Here is a 22,690-nt window from a genome sequence, read left to right as displayed (position 1 = left end):
GACAGAGGCCATGTGCTGCTCCCTGTATATACAAAGCCAATTACTTATCTTTCAATCTATGGGATACGCTCATTAATAAACTGTGTAAAACATATTTTTACCTCTATAGAATAACTGTAAAAAAGTCTTTAAAAGCATATTATTATCAAAAATTAAGAGGGAATAATTACTTTTCAGAAGATCAAACATCTTTTAGATATGTTTCACATGTAGGGTAAGTCTCAGAACTTAGTGTGTAGTGATCCAGTGGTTAGTGTATCTGATGGATAGGATTATCTGTTGTGGGCTCTATTTTAAGTAAAAGACATGTAGGCAAACACAGGGAAGTAGTAATATGAGATGCAGTACACTGAGGCATACAGATGAGGTTTATGCTCATGGTGTCAATGGAAACACTTTGTACTCTGGAGTTTAACGTTGAGTGCTCAGATCTCATAGAAACTTGTCTTGCGTAGCCAGACTTTTTACTACTGGCATGAAGTCTGGAGTGTGTTGCATCTTATTCTGGTCAAGAACTGCCCACTTAGACATGAAAAGACTGTCTGACTGTTAACATGCAAAGTGATTAAACCCAGTGTGTTTTATACTTGCATGCCACTCAGGAGCATGTTTATCTGAGATGTGTTTATGATCAGTTTTTCAATTAATACAAAAGGTAGTAATAAGTACTCATCATTTTGAATACATTACTGAAAACAAAGCAGAATGCACTATTCAGCACATGGATATCTAGTTTAATTGCTACAAAAAAAACTAAAATACAATTCAGAATATCTTCAGAATATCTTTCAATTGGCAACTCCAGTGAATAGATCTTCAGATATGACCTTGCTTTTTTGTGTGCAATATCCTTCAGGCAATCAGTAAATGGACTTTGGGTGGTCCGTGGCTGTGCTGCCTGAGGCTGAGACTAGGTTAAGTTTGGATCTAGGTGAACCGTTCAGGATATTGGCTTACAAGTTCAATGTCAATACAAAAGTGTAAAGTTAATGAATGTGACCTTATTGTAAAGTGTTAACTAAAATTCAAGCAAGAATCTTTTTTTACTCGGACAAGTGATTGACCAATTTACTTGTACGAAGGACAAGCACATGACAATGCTGAATGTCGAGCCCTGAAGGGTTAAGCTCTTAACTGGGAGACCCACCTGAGGGACGGAGTGGGCACAGCTATTATAGGGTTAACCCTGAACTATAAAGGGTTAACCATGGTTAACATCCATTATGGAGTAATGGTGTGTTCCATTTGTACTTGGAAGTCGGAAATTCAGAGTTCCCAGTAGGATCTTTTAACTGGAATGCCCCATCAAGTCAGAGTTCCGACTCAACTTCGGAAACTCGGAGGAACCGCAACAACCCTGACTTCAGAATCCAAAATGGCTGCTAAGCGCATCAAAGTGAAACAGTAGTAATATATTATATATAAGCACTTCAGTTTGTCTGTGTCTCAAACTCAGTGGTGCACATGGTACTATCAAACCACTATCTGTGGACATGACACTTTGGCATTATCTGTGCAAAATCTGTGTGTTTTTATCAACTGGTATTGCTAACAATGGCTACTTCCCCCACCCCGTTGCTTGGAAAGTAAACGTTTTTTAACTCGTTAGATCAGCTAAAGTGGGACATTTTTGGTTAGATTTGCCATAAAGCATTGGTAATGGATTACCATGGAAATAAATAAATGGATTCATATTTGTTCTGTAGTTGTTTGTATTCCGAAAGAGCAAGCACAACATAGGTTTGCCTGGACACGTCTTGGTTTTCCAACTTGTGTACTGGAACGCGGTCAACTCGGATGTGACCTCATTCCCAGCTCCGACATCCAAAGTAAATGGAGTGCACTATAAAATATAAATATATTTATGTTAGAAGCACAGTCCCAAATCAGTAAAGTGGTTAACTATAAATATTATAACTAATCCTATAGAAATAAGGTGTTAATTTACAGAAGTTTGATTTCCCAGAGCACTTTGTAGTACAAAACTCTGTAACATTCAGAAGTTTCTAGATGCTCAGATGATTTATGAAGGTAAATTTAGGACTTTTTTAAGACCAACTAAAGAAAATGTAAGGAATCAATGTGTGTGTGTGCGTTTCTCATTTTCGCACACACACATCATAAAAGGGATCATAAAAATTGCATTTTGTTTTTATTTACTACTGCCCCAAAGAAGCTATTTGACACAAAACAACATCACATATATTCAGTTACAAAATAGTAACTGAATTTACACATATGATCCTGTTAAGTTTACATTCCCTTGGTTTCTAATATGGTGTGTTGCTTTCTCAATGATCAATGACTGTTTGTGTAATAATTGTTCATGAATCCCTGCTTTGTCCTGAGCAGTGAAGATGTCCACTTTTCTTAAGAAAGAACCCACTTAAATTATTTGGTTTCTCTGCATCTTCTACACATTTGAGTTCTTCCTAACAGTGGCTATGAGGTCCAGATTTTGACAATTGAGGGACTGATGAACTATTACAAAAGGTGCAAACAATTATTGTCAACATAAGAAGAACCAAGGGGTGCAAACTTTTGAACAGTATGATTTGTGTAAATAAGAATACATTTTGTGTTATGTAGCTTTTGAAGGGCAGTTTTACATAATTTTTTTTTATCTCTTATAGGCTATTTGTATACAATCTGAAAGGGGTGTGGAAACTTATAAAAACAAAAGTGATCTGCACTTAATTGTATAGGCCATTTAGATTGTGAACATTTATATTTTATTTTAGGTTTAGTTTTTTTTTATAATTTAACCACATTTGAGCTTTTTTTAAATGTACAAATTACATGTAGCCTATCCTATCCATATGTCATACTGCATGTGTAATTATAAAATGACTTCACAAAAATTCACAACATTGTAACCAAAAATTCCAAATACAACCCCCATTTTTGAACATTTAAGTGCTTGTAAAAAGTGCAGTGTAGCTGTCTAAATGTGACATTGTCTGATTTACCTCTGTGCTCGTGGGAAATGAACACTACAAAAAAATATTAGTTTACATATGGATCGGCTTCTTTCAGCTCGTTGTTGGAAACAAATTGTTTTATTGGTGCATTTCTACTTGTGCTGAATGACAGGATGACAAAGAATGCGTCATTGCCATGGTATCCAGATACATTTCAGCAGATTTGCAGAAAGACTAGAATGAAAGTATCGTCAAATCAATGTGCAACGCTTCAAAATTTCTTCGCTTCTCTGCAAACAATACCAAGGACATACCTCTTCAAAACGGGATGTCTAGTCACCCTACTTAAACGCAATGCGAAAACAATCCCGTAACGATAAAACAATCCCTCATACAACATTTATTGCCATGAACGTATTAATTAAAGGCTTGTTGCTCTGATTTAAGACCTGTTAAAAGGCCTTATTTATCAGAAGGGCGAATTAAGACATTTTAAGACCCGCGGAAACCCTGTAACTGCAATCCCCAAACCATGCGAAGGGAAGACGTTTCTGGCCAAACTGAGAATAAACACCAAGGACACCAGCAAAGTATTTACATGTCAAAATCAGGCAATGTCTTTTCTAGAAAAAATGGCAGAACACAAGATAGTGTATTGGCAAGTCCCCTTTCTGCTGGCCAGAGTGGATTGTGAGGGGGGTTGCTACATTCGGTGACCTATGAAGGTGTGAGTTGAGTGTTGAGGTTGTTTGAAAATTTGGTCCAACATTTTGGGATCCCCAGACCTCAGTTTTAAAGGTATTTACAACTGTGCCACCTGCTTTGTACTATTTGTGGGAGTACCACCCCCCCCACCCTCACCCTCTTTTGAATAAAATCTATTACAAATAATTTTTTTATCAACAGTGGCAGTTGTAGTTAAAGTTGAAATGTGTTTAGGCATGTATTTTTTCATATATACTATAGTATATTATTATTATAGACTAGCAACATTGACCTAACCATTGTAATGAGGAGCCTTTCTTCCAGTGTAATATGTTCTGTTTGTATGATTTTTGAAATTAGATACAAATGGCATAATAATGGGCAACCTATGTTGTGCATGCTCTTTCGGAATACAAACAACTACAGAACAAATATGAATCCATTTATTTCCATGGTAATCCATTACCAATGCTTTATGGCAAATCTAACCAAAAATGTCCCACTTTAGCTGATCTAACGAGTTAAAAAAAGTTTACTTTCCAAGCAACGGGGTGGGGGAAGTAGCAATTGTTAGCAATACCAGTCGATAAAAACACACAAAAAAGTGGTATTTTGCACAGATAATGCCAAAGTGTCATGTCCACAGATAGTGGTTTGATAGTACCATGTGCACCACTGAGTTTGAGACACAGACAAACTGAAGTGCTTATATATAATATATTACTACTGTTTCACTTTGATGCGCTTAGCAGCCATTTTGGATTCTGAAGTCAGGGTTGTTGCGGTTCCTCCGAGTTTCCGAAGTTGAGTCGGAACTCTGACTTGATGGGGCATTCCAGTTAAAAGTTCCTACTGGGAACTCTGAATTTCCGACTTCCAAGTACAAATGGAACACATCATTACTCCATAATGGATGTTAACCATGGTTAACCCTTTATAGTTCAGGGTTAACCCTATAATAGCTGTGCCCACTCCGTCCCTCAGGTGGGTCTCCCAGTTAAGAGCTTAACCCTTCAGGGCTCGACATTCAGCATTGTCATGTGCTTGTCCTTCGTACAAGTAAATTGGTCAATCACTTGAGAAAAATGTTCAGCTCCACACCCTACTAAAAATAACTGTACTCCTCACAGGGTGTTGAACTGCAAACTGACTTTTTTTTTATCTAGATTTCATGAGATAAATATGCTTAGTGAAACAACCTTCTTAACTACAATCTCTTTAGATTGCATTTGATATTGATAATTATTTCCTTATTTTGGGGATTCTGATTTGAATAATAGAATGGTAGAATTATATTGAATATTCACGATATTATCGCAATGATTTTGCTGGACATAAAATTAAGCAATTCAAATTATTTTTATACAATGCCTTTAAATTGAATGTACTTGGCTACAATGGATATTAGGATTAAATGATTGTTTCTCTGATTTAAAAAAAAACATCACTTATGAGTCATTTCACAGCAAATACATTATTATCACGCTACAGTATATATTGAATATCGTCAATAGGCTGATAAATAATTAGAGATGCACCGATCGACCGGACAGGGACCGGAATTAGCCGATTTTCCGCATGCTCTGCCGGATCGGTGACCGGCCAGTCAGCCTCACATCTTTCCGATTTCAAGCCGGTCCGTGTTGTTGCCAGTGGCGCAGGCAATAACGTCACAGCCGCACGTAAACATGTCATTGGCGTGTGTGAGTGAAGAATACATAAAGTTCGAAATGTGTAATAATTGTAAGGCCAAAGTAAACCGTGGGGGAACCACCACAATAACTTTCGGATCAACAAACCTAATTAGACATTTAAAACACCATCTCACCCAGCTGAAAATGCCCATTTTAAAAAAGAAGCTAAAAAGTGAAAGCGGCTAAAGCTAGCCAGAGCTCAGAGCCAGTCACAAGTCAGCAGCCTCTCCTATCATCCCTTGGAATGAGCAGCGAAAAGACCAAAGCAATTACGAGGAAAATTATGGAACTCATGGGCCTGGATGACCAGCTGTTCTCCATAGTTGAGGACAGAGGGTTCAGAAATCTGATACATTTCCTCGATACAGAGTAGGTGGTACTTTCCGACGTCGCGTTGCCCGAGTTGTTTAATCTCGTGTCATGTCACACGCACCCTGTTATCTGTCAATATTTGGGTACACAAATCCGGGAGAGGGGAAGTGGGGTGCTGGATGGCAGAGGCAGGCTAAATACTATACAAATTGTGCCGTTGTGATTTAATGTGCTGAGTACCGTAATTTTTCCCACCGTGTCCAATATTAAAATCAGTGCGATACACATTGCAAAAGGCGTGGGCATTCTCGATATGGCTTCGGGATATGAAATTAAATTCTTCCATCCAGCTGTTGTTAAATGTACATGTATATTTTGTTTTTTCCACCGGAGCACCAGTTGAGTCTTCTCCTCCCATCTACCAGTGATGCTTGAGTTAACATCCCGCATCTACTGCCTGCGCAGATATCAACAGCGCAAATGGGTTGTAGGTTGCCAGGTTGAGGTCATAAACCTAAATAATTGTTTTGTTAGACGAGTAATAAAGAGAAAAAGGTCCATTTATAATAATAGTGGAAAATGACATTTGTTATATAAAGCAACTCATTTGCAGTTAATTGTTATTTCTACCTCTTTCCAGTCACAGAGTACTTTAGTTTCAGAGTTGTTTAAGTGAGAGAAGATCCTGTAACTTAGTGCAGTTTGGGGGAAATTGTAATATTTAATAATTTATTTTATTATGAAAATAAAATGTTGCATTGAAGAAAGGCACGCTAAATGCAGCTAAATTAGAACGCGATTGCTTGCGACTTATTTCATCATAATATATGTCACTGTGCATTTGTTATCATGAAGAAAATTGGCAATATGCAGCTTTATTAATAAGAGAGCACTTTGCACATTAGTTTGGAAATTGTTTTTTATAAATTCTATTATTGTATGTTTGTTTATTTAGGCTTTTTTTTAGTACTTGGTAAAAACTTAAATTAAAAGTTGCAAAAGTTGAAGCAAATCTTATATAAGTGTTCAAAAATACTTTAAGCATACATTGTTCAGTTTTGTTATTAAAAAATAATATATTTAAATATATTATGTGTTGCTCAATGGCATATTTTTATTCTTAGTTCTGCTGCTAATGTTTTGAAGACTTTGTTATTAAGAGTGTTGTTTAGTAACCTGCTTTTGCTTTGGTACCGAAAATGGTATCGAGTACCGTGACATTTCACTGGTATTGGTACCGACTAATGAAATTTTGGTACAGTGACAACACTACTACATTGTGAATGCACGCACACAGGAAAAGTTGTATAATTTTCCATTATATAGTTTTTTGAGTCACTCACACTTTTCTCCCTTCTGATAAAATGAACTTCACTCCAAACTTCCTTATTTTATGGCATAGTTATGCAGAAAAAATTAGGAGAATGGAAAATTAATCCATCTGAAATAATTATGTAATAAAATGCGTTCATGTGAGGGCACATATACAATAGACAACACCATTCTAAATTTACCTTTAAAAAGACAAGACTTGAGTTGATTTTATTTCTATCCCTTTTTCTTTCTCCCATTTATGTACATCATTTATAGATTTAATAAGACAATAAAATAATATAATAAATATTGTCAGTAGATATGAAGCATTTAGTCGTTATTTGGCTTTGTAAGGCTGTGTTTAATGTTACTGCTGAACTACAAACACATTTGACCTGTAACACTTTCATTTATATTTACATTAATATCCGATGGCAAAGGCAAAAGTGTGGGAGATATCACCATGGAAAGTAATAATTACTAAAGTTCAACACTATTTTCCATTGAGTACAAAGTTTTAATTAATATTATACATTTTTAAAACTATCAGCTGATTAATCGGTTATCTGTCTATTTTCCCACCTCAATTATCAATTAGACAAAACCCACTATCGGTCAACCTCTAATTCAAAGAGAACATATAAATTACACAGGAGAAAAGGCTCCTCATTACCATGGTTAGGTCAATGTAGCTAGTCTTAAATAATAGTAATAATAATAATAATAATATAGTATTCATTAAAAAAAATACTAGCCAAAACATTTTTTGATCATTTTTTAACTGCCACTGTTGATTAGGTCTAATAGATTCCCCCTAATAGATTATTTAATATGAATAGGTATGCCACGGTGTGAGTTTTCAATGTTGATATTACCGTCTGAAAAAAATAAAAATCGTGGTTAACTGGTTTTGCATTTTGTTTTTTTGCAATTTTTCATTATACATCAGCACTGATGCAAAACATGCTTATCATATCACATCTGAACAACTTAGTGGACATATTCCTGGGGGATATGTGGACACTATAGGCAGTACTAAAATAAGAAAACTGATAAATACCAAAAAAATAAATAGGAGGTATATAATGCCCTGCGATGGACTGGCGACCTGTCCAGGGTGTCCCCCGCCTTTCGCCCAATGTTAGCTGGGATAGGCTCCAGCCCCCCGCGACCCTGTACACAGGATAAGCGGTTGACGATGGATGGATGGATGGATGGAGGTATATAATAAGAGAAGCTATAATCTAGAGCACGACAACACTTATGTGCATACCGAGATCAGTGATGTGCTTCAGTGTAACCGGAGTGCTTCAAAAGTGTGTAAATGTGAGATTATTTTGGGTGAGCAACATGTAGCCTAGATCAGTATATTAAAGCAATCTGTCATCTGTCAGACACCTGAACATAGAGAATCGGCAACAGACTCTATGAAACTACTGTCCAAAATTCCTTAGAAATAAACCTGTGGACTATGCATATTTATGGGAACCTTACTCACAGCATGTCATTTAAAGTCCGATAATGACTAAAATGTATATTTTCACATTTAGGCTTACAAAATCTTATGAATAACTATTTTAAATTATATATTTATACATTATAATAAATTTGCCACGTGTAAATAAAGCATTTCACGGTTTTAATCGTGTATTCTAAATTCTTGCGGTTAAATTCACCGTGACATTTTTAATCACGGTTAATAGGAAACCGTATAGCGGCATCCCTACATATGAAACTATAACATTTACTTTTACTCCTGTAAAATAGAAAAATCTCACTGGAATTGAAATGGGTTTCAACAGTTTTGAGGCCTGCGCCACAATATCCAGGGAAGCCTGAGAGTAGAGCAGAACATTAGCATGAGCTGGTTCCGTTTAACTCGCGTGAAAGCTTTAATCGCACTGCGACTTTAGCAGTGCAGATGAGAAGCCTTTAGCTGAATGTGAAATTATCATTAAATAATCTCTTCATTAAATATTATATTATCATTAAATAATCTCCATTACTTGGGCAGCCGCCGAAAAATCTTCAATGGGCAACCCTTGGTATTGTTCTTTCCCTGCTGTCTGTGACGCAGTCCGAACAGACCTGCGACCCACATTTGGGTCACGACCCACCAGTCGAGAAGCACTGTGCACCTTTATGAAGCGGGCTCAAACAAATCAGTGTTGTAGCATTACTCAATAAATTAACATTACGTTTTCTGCATTCAACTGCCATCTCACCAGCACCAGAGAAACAGTAGGCTATGTTATGAAGGCAACAGAGTTCACGCAGCATATTATCAATTGAATTCGTCTTAAAAAAATAAGTACAAAAGTCGGAAATATACCACGATCCACAACGTGAAGTTTTAATGAACTCAGATATGTATTCAAGTTATTACAGAGTAATTCATTAACAGTAATTAAACAATTCACAAATTCATACTAAACACAGCCAAAAGAGGAAAAGGCCAAAACTTTCATTAAGTGTACTAATTTAAATTAGATTTAAACACTAGGCTAACAGCACATATTATTTGGAATCCTCCACGAGTGAAAATGATCATTAATTTCCACAATGAACGCTTGTGAAAATATCTGGAAAGGTACATCCCTACTATAGACTGCAGGTTACTGATATAGGCCTACTCTCTCATTATGTTAGCTGTCTCTTCAGAGATTATTAACTACAACAGAAAACCGTTCTCTACCTCGTTTTGCAAATTGTGTTTTGCTGTAATGTGTATTATGCACTTATTATTCTGTTGTATTGTGTACACTTACACTAGTGGAAAATACTTATTGTACTGCGAGATCCAGCAGGAGTTGTAATTCCTTATGGAGCAAGAAAAACAATTAGCAACTAATTAAGAGTGAAACATTTGAACCACATGTGAAAGGCAAACGCAAGCCTGGGTAACAAGCCTGAGACCTGTTCAGAGTTCCATCTAAACACCTGTATGATTAAAAAACACACTAGAATTTAAAGGATACTAGCCATAGTTTGATTAAAGTTTGGCAGCGTATCAGATTCAGCTTTGATTACTACAATAGAAATTAAGCCCAGTGTTTGGTCTTGTAACAAGGTTTTCCAATGCACCTGGTTCTTGTGCTAGGATTAACACTTTGAAATTACCTTGAATAAATACAATAATGAAAAACAGTGAAGCTTAGAAAAGACAGCTGGACTGTGTGATATGCAAGTTAATAATTAGAGGACAGCTAGTGTATTTTGATATCTGGTGAAGGCATTACACATCTCTGAAATCACACGGTCCTCAACAAGCCATCTAAAAACAAGAGATCAACAGATATTAATTTTCAATGACCGATACAGTACTGATTATTTTTGTGTTTATGTGTCCAATGCTTAACTAATTTCAATTCTTGTTTTATTTCTACTTTAAGGCACAATAACAACGTAATCATTCATCCAACCCAGACTCATGAAAATTGGCGCGTATTAGATGGAAACGTCATTGGCTGTAGTGAAAGTCGTACGATATCATACAAATTAGCCACATTTAGAAAAGTCATACGAATAAATACGAATTTATCACTATTCTCTGAAGGCGAGTAGCCTGCATTACAAAATTAATATAAAGCCCCTCAATTATCATTTAAAATGTCAAGCCTTTGTGTCAAACGTTATAGGGAAACCTGATATTAAAGAACCAATAACCATGTGTAAGTGTAAAAGCACTTTTTTAAATTCAAACTTTAAATTAAAAAGTTTAAATAAAAAATCTTTAATGGGCATATTGCTTATCTAAAAAGTAGGGATGTGCACGAATATTCGAAAATTCGATCTGCAATAATTATTCGAAAAATAAAAACACTATTCGAATTTCGCAAAAGGTTGCTTTGATGGCCGTAAAAAAAATCCCTCATAAATCATGGTCACGCAAACTAAATCTAACAGTTATAACTAAATGCATTGGGTGGCGCTGTGGCACCTGTGCATTTGATGATGTGCATTTGATGACTGGTGTTTGAAGAATGGCGTCGTCTAAAACTAGACGCAGTGGAGTCTGGAATTACTTTGATCAAAATGACCAACATGTCGTGTGCAAAATTTGTCAAATGAAATTCAGTTATCATAACAGTACCAGCACAATGAGGAGTCATATGAAATCCAAACACCGAAACGTCATTATTGACCAGCCAAGCGAAGAAAGACAGCTACCATCACTGCTTTCACAACTGCAGGTAACGTTAGGCCCAGATGTACCCCCGAGCGAGCCGAGAAGACCACTCATCTAATAGCAAAAATGATCGCAAGAGATATGCTTCCATTAAGTTTCGTTGGAGGAGACGGATTTAAGGAAGTCTTACAGTTTCTTGAACCAGATTACAACACTCCCTCACGGAAAACCATAACAGCGAGAATCGAGCTTCAATATGAAAGCATGGTTTCCGGACTCAAAACTACTTTAGGGACAGTAGAGTTCGTGGCCATTACAACTGACAGTTGGACAGCATTAACTACAGAGTCATATGTCACTATAACGTGTCATTTTATTGCTGATAGTAAGGTGAACAGTTATGTTCTGCAAACCCGAGCAATCAAAGAGCAACACTCCGCTGCCAACCTGGCGGATTATTTGAAAACGTCTGTGGAACAATGGGGCCTGGACGGCAAAGTGGTCGCGTGCGTGCATGACAATGATAGCAATATAGTAGCTGCAAACAGAGACGTGGACTGGGAATCTCTACCTTGCTTCGCACACACAATTCAGTTGGCCATTAATGATGGATTTAAAGCTGCAAGCATGAATAGACTCATTGGTGCATGTAGTAAACTTGTTGGACATTTCCATCATAGCACGATTGCCTCAAATGCACTAAAACAGAAACAAAGACAGCTGGAATTGCCTTTGCACAAGCTTGTGCAATACTGCAAAACACGCTGGAATTCGGCTGCTGAAATGCTTGCACGTTTGCACGAACAACGCTGGGCAATCACCGCTGTCCTGTCTGACAGGACCACAACCAAGCTGGCGGATGCCAAGACTCTGGAATTAATCGATGATCAGTGGCAGACAATTGAGGAAATACTGCCTGTTCTCCAGTCCCTGAAAATAGCAAGTGAAGCACTGGGTGGCGAAAACTACGTGTCTGTCTCCATGGTGTATCCACTTGTGCAAAGCCTTCTATCCAGGTTCGTCTATAATTCAAATGAACGAATAAATGTAGCATATTACTCAGTTCTAGTTAATTTGATTACGGTCTATTTTTAATTATTCTATCGGGTTCTTTCCATTTAAATATATGCACTCATAAAAACGAATAAAACGTTAATTTAAGAAATTCAGTCAACTGTTTTATCATTTATTTAAATGACTTACAAATTAAATATAAATAGGCAATACGGAATAAGACTACAATTCAGTTTTCATATTCAGTTATTTAATCTGTATCTACAGACACCTTCAGATGAGCGGTGGAGAATCACAGAAAGTGAATGAGTTCAAAAACACAGTTGCAGCATCTCTCAAGCAACGAATAAACATCGCTAACTTGCAGAACGCAGGGAAAACGCCTCTTCTCGCGTCCGCTCTAGATCCTCGGCACAAACACCTCAGGTTCCTCGATGAAAACATGAGAGAAGCCGTAAGAGAAAAACTTTTTGAACAATATCAGAGCATTTCTTTTGATGTGAGTGGTGCGGGTGCAGCCGTTGCCGCCGCCGCCGCCCCCGCCAATGATAGAGAGGATGAGCCAGTGCCCAGTCATCGGAGAAGGCTGAGCCTGTTCTTCGGCGAAGATTACAGAGAGTCAAGCCGAGACGAGTGGGAACAGTTCTTGATGGAACCGTGTATTCCACCAGATGAAGATCCCATGAATTGGTGGAGAGACAACACAAAGCGCTTCAAGAAACTTGGCCGCTTAGCACACCGTTATTTATGTGTCCCTGCAACGTCTGTTCCGGCGGAGCGCGTTTTCTCTGCAGCCGGACTTATTGTTAACAGACTAAGATGCCGACTTTCACCCGAGCATGTTGATATGCTTGTTTTTCTCAACAAGAATATGTAAAACAAAGCAATAACATCCAGACTTGAGTGTAGGCTAAACGTTCTGTACAATAATTGGGGCAGCCTGCTTTATTGGCGTTTTTTTGTGCGCTCTGCGTTTAGTGCTTAAATGGTTTTTATCTTATGTATTTCTTATTCTTATGTGTCTTTTTTGTGCACACAATGTTTTCAACAATTATACAAAGGATGAAATGTATAAGCTTGTTAATATAGTCATATAGGCTTGTTCAGAGATGTTCATAGGTGACAAAACTAACGTTTGTTTGAAGTAACGTCTTTCTCAATAAACTTATTTAAATAAACGAATATTCGAATATTCGTTTTCTGTGAGCTCGAATATTCGAATGCAATATTTTTAAAAATGCCCATCCCTACTAAAAAGCCAACAATGGAACAAATGACACATGATTCAGAATCATATTTATTACCCTAAGAATCTATTCTGATACACAACGGAACTACAATAGAAATTAAATGAAGTTAGTTGTGGGAATGCTCAACAACTGTTCAAGCTTTAAATAATGACAATCATCTACAGCCTTTGCTATGTAATGGGGTTTGATTACATAAAAAGGAAAGGAGGGCAGTGAATACAATCCACAAAGCAGACTGTTGTGTTGCCATTTAAATGGCCGATGAGATACTTTATCACCGCCAGACGTTTCTGTGAGCAAGCAAATCCACTGAAGTTTACGTCACACCTGTGTTTATGCGACAAACTACTCACAACGCTAGACTTGAATTCTACAATATAGAGTACATTTTTGTTTGAGGTATGGTATTTCATTTGGCAATAGTCTGGGTAGAAAAGTTAGGCAAACACGGTTCTCATTTAAATGGAATAATGAGTTATTGAGTCAAGAATAGAGGTGACAAAAGGTGTGAGAGTGGAACACAAAAGCATCACTGGTGAAAGACTGAGCAGGTGTTTGTTTTTCATTTCCTGGTTACTCTCCCCTCATGTAGATTAGAATAGAGCTTTTAACCCAACAAGTCAAATATCATGCCAATTCTTTGTTTAAATGTGTTATTAATATAAACCAAATACAACTTACAAATGATCACAACTGCAAATACATTAGAATTAGGGATGCCAATAACTGCAAAAACACTGTATGTCACCTGTAATGTGACATACTGTATGTTGTTGTCCATGATCTCATCCCAACACAGTATGTTATGCCTTGAGTTTCCATTCCATTGAACTCCTTTCCAGGTATCCATACAAGTGTTCAAACAGTGACTGTGTGTGACTTAATCGTAAACAAACTAGGTGGTCAAGACCATTTGAAATATGTCACTAGGGCCACAACAACGCGTCGACGTCATCGATTACGTCGACTATGAAAATACGTCGACACGAATGAAATGCGTCGACGCGTCACATGCATTATTTATGTTTAAATATCGAGTAATGGCGGCTTCTGCTCCAGCTCATGGTGAAAATGACAATCTGGCTTTATCACATAAAGCCAGACCACGATCATCCAAAGTATGGGAATACTTTAAACTACAGCCGAACAGAAAGGTGCTTTGTTCACTATGCAAAGCGGAAATGTCATACCATGGCAGCACAACTGCTATGAACGAGCATCTTAAAAGGAAACATCCTGTGACTCTGTGAACTCAAAACGACGAGCCAGCTGGGTAAGTAGTAGGCTTTATTACAGTGAGTTTTTGGAGTTGTTGTTGCGGTCATACCTTCTTTTTTCAGCTATTACAGCTTGTGTGCTAGTTAATAGTGTTAATTGCTAACGGTGCAGATGTAATTTATTGGCCCATTCGGCGACAATAAAATGGACTTTCATTTATAACTTCAACTTAAATCTGTCAACGAAGCCTTCAGTGCATTTAAATTGCCCGTTTTTAAAAGTTGTGTATGCACATGTAGACTAGAGACATGCACTCCCGCGGGACCCAACACAACAGAGTGCGGCGCGGGATCTGATGGCCGAGTGCGGGTGTGGGCGGTAATGCACTCGTGTGTGTGCTGGTTGCAGGAGAATAAAACGATTCGCAGGACTCCCGCAAAATAGAAATCTATAAATTGAACATCTCAAAACAAATAAATTGTCATTCATCTGTTGCACAAAAGCAACAAGAACAACTAAAACAAAATAGATAGACCCTGGCCTGTAAATCGTTTCTATGTATAACATGTTTGCAGCGTTTAACAATGTAGCCAATCACAGACATATGTGTAGATTTCTTGAACGCAATGGCCAATCAGAAGCATTTAAGATGGAATCTCCTCACCGCTCAAAATGGACTTTTTGTTCAGTGCTGAATTCTGCATACTGGCAAATCGATATAATGAAAGATTCATTGTGCAGTCAGTTTCATTGATAATAACAGAGATGTCCGCTTTTTAGGAATTATTAAGGGAGAAATCCGTCCCGCGCATGTCTCTAATGTAGACTTTAAAAACAAACAATAACGTTATATTTACATATTAACAGTAGCCTAGGCTGTAATCTAGTGTATTTATTTATTTATTGTTTATTTGAATAGGGACAGATACAAAAAAAAATTCAGAAAATGAATTAATAAAAGTTTGAAATACTAATGTAGAAGTTGTACTTATTATTTATTGGAAAGTTTGCCAATGGATAAATCGGTTAATCCCAAAAATATGCATTAGATTAATCGGAAAAATAATCGTTAGATTAGTCGACTAATCGAAGAAATAATCGTTAGATTAATCAACAACAAAAATAATCGTTAGATGCAGCCCTATATGTCACCATGTCAAAGTGATATAAAATAGACACACTGGAATGCTATCTATCTATCTATCTATCTAAGTCAGTTCACGGTGTTGGTTTAGATCATTTAATATTCCAATCAAATCCATGCAGAGTTCAGTAAGAGCTTTGTAAACTCACCCCACAGGAGGTCTGACAGCTGCGTCTCCCAAATTCATTTGTCACAAACTGAATCCTCTTTATTCCAACGCTTCGCTCTCCAGTCCAGGCGGGGTCATTGGGATATCATTCTAAACCATTCATGTATATGGCACCTTTAAAGATAGATCAAGTAACACTTTAGGAGAAGACAAGAACTTTTCTCACTCTTCCATTGTAGACAACACAGCTGACCTGCACCACAAGATGTCACATATTTTTGTATTCATGTACCTCAGTCTATGGCTAGTGTTTAACGTTCATACGTTTGTTCTCACAAGAGAAAACAACAAATAAAACCCTTTTAAAATACTTCACGCCGAAGACCGCTATGTGCTACATTCATAACTGGTAATATCAACTATTGACATACAAGTTGCGAGGTCCACGCAAAGGTAAAATTGTCACCGAAATAGTGACATAATAAAACGTTCTGAACATACTTACGTGGATTAAGCAGCAGCAGAAGAGTTGTGCATGTGAATTCTCTGTTCTAATCCGTCAGGGTCGTTCCCGCGAATGCTCGAGTACGCGCTCAACGGCAGCCCGCGCCACCGAGATTTCTTCTGTGCCCGAGAACGCGCCTAAGAGAATGAACTGCGGGAAGCGCGTGACTGTGACAGTAAACGGTTACTGATACAGTACTGTCAATAAATGACTTCCACCACTGCAAAAAGTTTTATTTTGAGAATACTACACTCTTAACTTGTAAATAAAATCATCATATTTCTCTTTGAAAAGAACATGTTTATGAATTTTTATAATATCAATATTTAACTGCTGATGATAATGATAATACACTTTTTTTTATCATGGTAACCGTTAAGCTGCTGCGACAGCACCATTCCATTCAAATATTGCTAATTGCTTCTCATTGGCTACTCGCCCTAATAAAGACTTATTAGGACCCATTGTGTGACTCCTGCGTCAATTTAAAGGAATATCAGAGATTATTTAGCAGAGATGGGTCACTTCTGTTAAAATGAATGGGAGAAATTGGAACGCACATCCGCAGAGTTCTGAGCGCCCAACGATCAATGGATGTAGAAAGGAAGTCCCGCCTAAGAGTTAAAAGATTCAAAAATTATCTGTCAATCAACTAAAGAACGCGCATGCGCATTGGCTATACAAGACGGGAAAACATTTTCCCCTCGTAATATGAGGTTAATAATTACGGTTTATGATTTCAGTATTGTCAGATTTTATAGCTGATTAGAAATATGATCTTTGATCGGAATCTTGACCAACCGTTTTTGAGATTTTGGTATTTATCCATTCAAGTAAATAGGAGCTACACTGGCATGGCTGGACAGAGCCTTCCAAGAGCGTTCCAAAGATGACCGACAGTGGACTGACTTGCTATAAATACTTTGGGAATGTTCCGGGTTCAATAAATTAAGCTCAATCAACAGCATTTGTGGCATAATATTGATTACCACAAAAATTATTTTGACCTGCCACTCCTTGTCTTTACAAAGAGCAAATTATGGGTTACAGTGAGGTACTTACAATGGAAAATATGCAAAATTATAAATTTAAGCAACAAATTGACAGAAAAGTCAATGCAGAATGAAACTAACCCACAACATAACAGAAATTTAGCAACATCAAAATGCAAATGCTACAATACAACAACATTAAGACATGGCACAACAACATTTGTGATAAATTTGTTCTTTTGCAGCTTAATTTGTGATGTGGCTTAATTTTGTTGTGTTTTGGCTTGATGCCATTGTGTTTTCAGCTTCCTCTTTTATTTATTTTTTATTTGTATTAAATTTTTTGCTAATTTTGTTGTGTTTTGCACCCCTGGGCCATGTGTACATTATGCCATGTTAATTTTTAAGTTAAACTAAAGTAACACGACCTGACTGATTTAAAGAGCACAGAAATGTATTGGCACTTTGCCTACTTCCTCTGACCAAGAAAGCTATGTTTGAGGAAGATGAAAACTGTGTCAAATCCAGACCATGTGGTGTATAAGGAGTAGGCCTATGGGACAATGGAATACACTAAGTATGCAAGAGAAATAGAAATAAGTCTTCCATGGTGCCACTTTCAACAAAGTCACCTAATATAGTCATGAAGGTATTGTGGATATGTGTGGAAGTGAATGGTATACACTGTGTTGACTGTATATGTAAGGGCAACCAAGGAAAATGTATCTACGGTGAAATTAAATGAGAAGTGTAACACAGAGTAGCTTTTTTCAATGAGCTATAAACTGTTGTACTATACGTGTATTGCACACGCTGGACAGCATTAAGCATCTTTGTTTGCTGACTGATGCAAGAAGTTGGCAAACATAATTTTCATGGTCAAACACATCACACTGAAGTGGCTCTTCCTACAACTACTGCCACCACCACTTTACCAATACCTTCCAAGAATGAATGCTATTTCTGGAAAGATGTCTGTGCATCAATGTAATGAACCCTAAGGTGGCGTTGTAACACTTCTCACATGTTTTTCCTCAGATGCATTCGCTTAGAGCCACACAACTTGAATATTATCATAAATATTTTTTACACAGGAAATCTGTCATTTCAGTGAAAATATTTAAAGGTTCAATTTCAAATTTGGTTATGTAAATGTAATCGTTTTAATGCATTTAAAAACAAATGTGTTTAAATTATAGAGTTGTTGGAGATGCATTTGTATTATAAATTATTGTATATATGTGTTAAAGTATTCAACACATTAATATCAATATTAAAATCACATAATATCCCAATGTGAGCTACATCCTTTTATTTTGTTTTACGTATTTATTCGATTTTAATTGGAATAGTTATTTGGCAGAAAAGTGCTACTCTTGGGCCATTTAAAGGTGGAATGGATGTTCAGACAGTATGCTCTTGTAAACCTGGGTCTGTGCTAGTATGTTTAGAACATTTAAAAAGCATTTATAGCAGTTCATTTTTAATTTTTTCAGTGAGATGAAGTCCTGCCTCTGGGAGGTCCAGGAAATAGCACCTCCTGTGTTCTTCATAGTTCTTCATAGACAGTTTCACTTAACTTTCACAGATCAGCTGCCATAACCAAGAGACATGACAGAGGACCCAGAACCTCCTAATGGTAGGTGACCAGATACTCTATGATTCAATGTAGTTATGGTACCTATTAACATTTAAAAAAAAAAAAACTTTAAGATTTTATGATTTATTTAGTTATATGATTTATTTAGTTCATCCAAACTGTTTTAGGTCATTCATTGTTCTAAAGTTAACAATCTGGAAAATAAAAATAAATGCATGACCACTGTTTTTATTAAAACATTATTAAGAGAGCCATTTAAAAATGAAATTATTTCATGCATTTCATGCACCTATGCATTTAACCTCTACACATTACTCTCAGTGTAGAACAGCGGTTCTCAACGATTTGATTCCAAACCCCCCAATTTTTCAAGACAAAATGTGAAGACCACCATCATCCCAAAGAAATGTCAAAAGATTAAAATACTTAATCAAGATTAATTTAATGATTATTAAAGTTAGTTGGAAAAATCTATCAATTTATGTTGTGTTGATTTATCTATATGACTATATATATATATATATATATATATATATATATATATATATATATATATATATATATATATATATATATATATATATATATATGTGGCAGGTCAGTATTTGGCATTTTAATTCAGTTTGAAAATATATATTGAATATATATATATATATAGAAAATACAATATAATTGTAAGTCATTTTGCGGCCCGTCGGACACCCTGGCTGAGAACCACAAGTGTAGAAAACTTTAAATGCCAAAAGGAGATCACGCCTGGTGTGACCAGTAGATGTCATGAAAACCCAGACTAAACAGTCAAGTCTGTTGCTAGATTCTCTTGGTATTTAAATCTTATTTAGGCTGTTTTCCAAACCAAAGGGTTTTTAGGATCAATGTTCAGATTCCAGAATGTATTAACTGTCTACTGACCCAGCATTGTGATTTGTGTTTCTTCAAAGACTATACAGATTACTATAAAGATTACAACAATCAAGATCCTCCACAATCGTGTAACAATGGCAACACAAAGGCGTTCGGTGAGGTTTTTCTTCCAACCCTGTACAGCATAGTCTTCATCATCGGTTTCATCGGAAACGGCCTGGTAGTGTGGGTCCTGATCAGACACCGTCAGAAATCCAAGATGACAGACGTGTGCCTTTTCAACCTAGCCTTGTCTGACCTACTCTTTCTTGTGTCACTCCCCTTTTGGGCACAAAGTTCTATGGCTGAGTGGATCTTTGGCAAATTCATGTGTCACACCATAACAGGTCTATACATGATAGGTCTCTACGGCAGTATCTTTTTCATGGTCCTTATGACAGTGGATCGCTATGTCATCATAGTCCATGCCCACAGTCTCATCTCCAGAAATCGGTCTGTAAAAACGGGATTGGTTCTGGCCTCATTGGTGTGGTTACTCAGCCTGTTTGCAGCTCTCCCTAATATTATTTTTGCCCAAGAGAGCGATGTGAATAATCGAACCTCATGCAGATATAATTTTCCAAATCAAGCCTGGAAGTCATTTACTTACATTTTACTGAACATTCTGAGTTTGATTCTCCCTCTTATTATTATGGGCTTCTGCTATTCAAGGATCATCCCAATTCTGCTCCGTATAAAATCCCAAAAAAGGCACAAAGTCATCAGAATCATCCTGGCTGTGGTGGGTATTTATTTCCTTTTCTGGACACCTTACAACATTGTTATGTTCCTTTCCTTCCTTCAGTTTCAAGGCTACCTGCTGTCTTGTGAGTGGTATCAAGGTTTGAGCTTGAGCATGCAATGGGTGGAAACTATCGCCTTCAGCCACTGTTGCCTCAACCCCATCATCTATGCCTTTGTTGGAGAGAAGTTCAGAAGAGAAGTCTTTAAGGTCTTAAAAGAGCAGTTTCCAGTGTGCTTCAAACATTGCTCCACTTTCTCACGAGAGTTATCCGAACGCAGAAGCTCAGTCTTCTCTCGATCTTCAGAATATTCCAGCACAAGGATTGCGTAGCGCGCTGCTGCATGATTCAAAGTGATACTGTTCATTCCTCCAGAGTAACATTTTCATTCTGAATAGCTTCTATTTCTCTCAATACAATATTGCCACTTCTACTAAGCGTACTGTATATTGCATCTACAAAAGATTGGAAAGTTTTCATTGTTTTGTTTTTAAGTGTTCTGATAGCATTATTGAGGTACGTGAAGTCTAAGTTTGACTCATGTTAATGCAGAAGTAGAAATGAGGCTGTTGCCGAGGCTAAAAATATTCTTCTCTGTTTCTGTGTCCTTCTCACATTTCAGATTTGCAATACTGCAGATAATGCTTTTGAGATAAATTATTTCATAAAAAAATATTTTTATCAGGGGGATTTAAAACAAACAAACAAACAAAAAAGGCTTTTTACATTTTTTGTTTTTTTAAGTTTTGAAGGAATACATTTAGGTTAGTCTATGTTTTAAGTTTTTCTTGTTATCTCTTTTGTGTTTTGCTAAGTGGGTTGCTCTTTAATAATAATAATAAACACATGCCTGATTTTTATTCATTGTTGTGTTTGTGCTGGTTATTCAAGAAACAATCAGTTAAAAGTACATACTCTGATATCATAAAGATTCCTGAAACTCTTGTAATGTTCAAAGCAGTATTCTTGGAAATATAAAGGGAAGAGAGATGTGTAAAAGTGTTTGCATGTGGTTTCGGAAGGGAGGAGTGAGGGGTGCACTGTATGTCCCTCATAGAGAGGAAGTCGTTTGAAGCGTACACTGTAAAAAAAAAAAAAAAAAAATCCTGTTGTTTTTACCAAAAAAATGTGGCAGCTGTGGTTGCCAGAATAATAATGTTAAAAATACAGCTAAAATATAAACTACTTTACAGACCAACCAGTAAATGTCTACGGTTTAAAATGATTACAATATAGGCCTACATGCTGGCACTGTAAAAAAAAAAAAAAAAAAATACACACGCCTTCTGAAATTGTAAAATACTTTTTTATTTATTTATTTTTGTGTAAGTTTTTTTTTTATCATCATAGTAACTACAGAAAGGCAAATGATGACATGAAGTACATAAATAGTGGCTCTTCTACAAGTAACGATCAATGAACGTATAAGTCAGTGCTCAGTTTAACTCACACAAACACTAAACACCATCATGGTAACACATGTGAGATTTAAATAATGCAGTAAACATTATCTAAATTACATCAAATATAACACAGAACACCCCAAAGTATGTAACTGATATTAAAAATATGATGAAACATAACTATTCCCATAAAATATAATGAAATGTAATGGGCCACGCAGGGAATTGTGGGAACGCCCGATTACTGTTTTTTACTGTTAATTTAACAATAATTTACTGTAAAAAAAGTACAGGAAAATCGGACTTTTTACATTTAAATAATTTTATTTTTACATAATTGTATTGTAAAAACTACTGTATTGTCTTTTAAAACATTATATATTTATATTAAAACATTTTACTGTATATTTTACAGTTAATATTTGTTAATCAATTAAAATTGTATTTCTGTAGCCTTTTTACAGTAAACCGCATTAACTGCAGCAGTGTATACATGCTTATGTATGGAGATGCTCAGAGGACAGGAAAGGAATGCATTTTTTTAAATATGGATTTATTATTATGACATCCTGTCACAAAAAGCTTTACATTGCCTTGAAATAAGTTTTGCCTTCCCTCACAATATAAACACAGTCACATTTTACCTTTGCACAGCAAAATTCCACAGACAAAAAAGGCATTTGCAGATATTAAGTGCATGTGAAACCTGAACATTACTTGCCAAGCAGTCTCTT

General features: G+C 36.5%; 2 protein-coding genes across 5 annotated transcripts in view; one reads left to right on the top strand and one right to left on the bottom strand.

Annotated features, from left to right (window-relative positions):
• The window catches only part of LOC127657611 (protein cordon-bleu-like), a 152,514-nt gene extending 136,093 nt beyond the window's left edge, over positions 1–16,421 (bottom strand). For all 4 annotated transcript variants that reach the window (XM_052146479.1, XM_052146480.1, XM_052146481.1 and 1 more), the window contains exons 1-2: positions 16,316–16,421; positions 15,851–15,984 (exon numbers count right to left, since the gene is read on the bottom strand). In XM_052146479.1, the coding sequence (XP_052002439.1) occupies positions 15,851–15,888 (38 nt within the window). In that variant the 5' untranslated portion in view covers positions 15,889–15,984; positions 16,316–16,421. The remainder of the gene's footprint in view (positions 1–15,850; positions 15,985–16,315) is intronic.
• A 2,476-nt stretch (positions 16,422–18,897) lies between these two features.
• On the top strand, positions 18,898–21,398 carry LOC127658217 (C-C chemokine receptor type 2-like). The gene is made up of 2 exons (XM_052147380.1): positions 18,898–18,946; positions 19,849–21,398. The coding sequence occupies exons 1-2, from the start codon at positions 18,919–18,921 to the stop codon at positions 20,883–20,885; spliced, it is 1,065 nt and encodes a 354-aa protein (XP_052003340.1). The 5' UTR covers positions 18,898–18,918; the 3' UTR covers positions 20,886–21,398.
• The last annotated feature ends 1,292 nt before the right edge of the window (positions 21,399–22,690 follow it).

Source organism: Xyrauchen texanus, chromosome 17 (genome assembly GCF_025860055.1).
Source record: "Xyrauchen texanus isolate HMW12.3.18 chromosome 17, RBS_HiC_50CHRs, whole genome shotgun sequence".
NCBI lineage: Eukaryota > Metazoa > Chordata > Actinopteri > Cypriniformes > Catostomidae > Xyrauchen > Xyrauchen texanus.
The sequence above is the reverse complement of the archived record's forward strand: the minus strand, read 5'-3'. Positions and strand labels throughout refer to the sequence as shown.

Bases quoted from the DNA above. Each gene is read 5' to 3' on its own strand.
- LOC127658217 (XM_052147380.1), top strand. From the start codon at position 18,919: ATGACAGAGGACCCAGAACCTCCTAATG. The intron at 18,947-19,848 runs GTAGGTGACCAG...GTTTCTTCAAAG, and splicing joins GGACCCAGAACCTCCTAATG to ACTATACAGATTACTATAAA.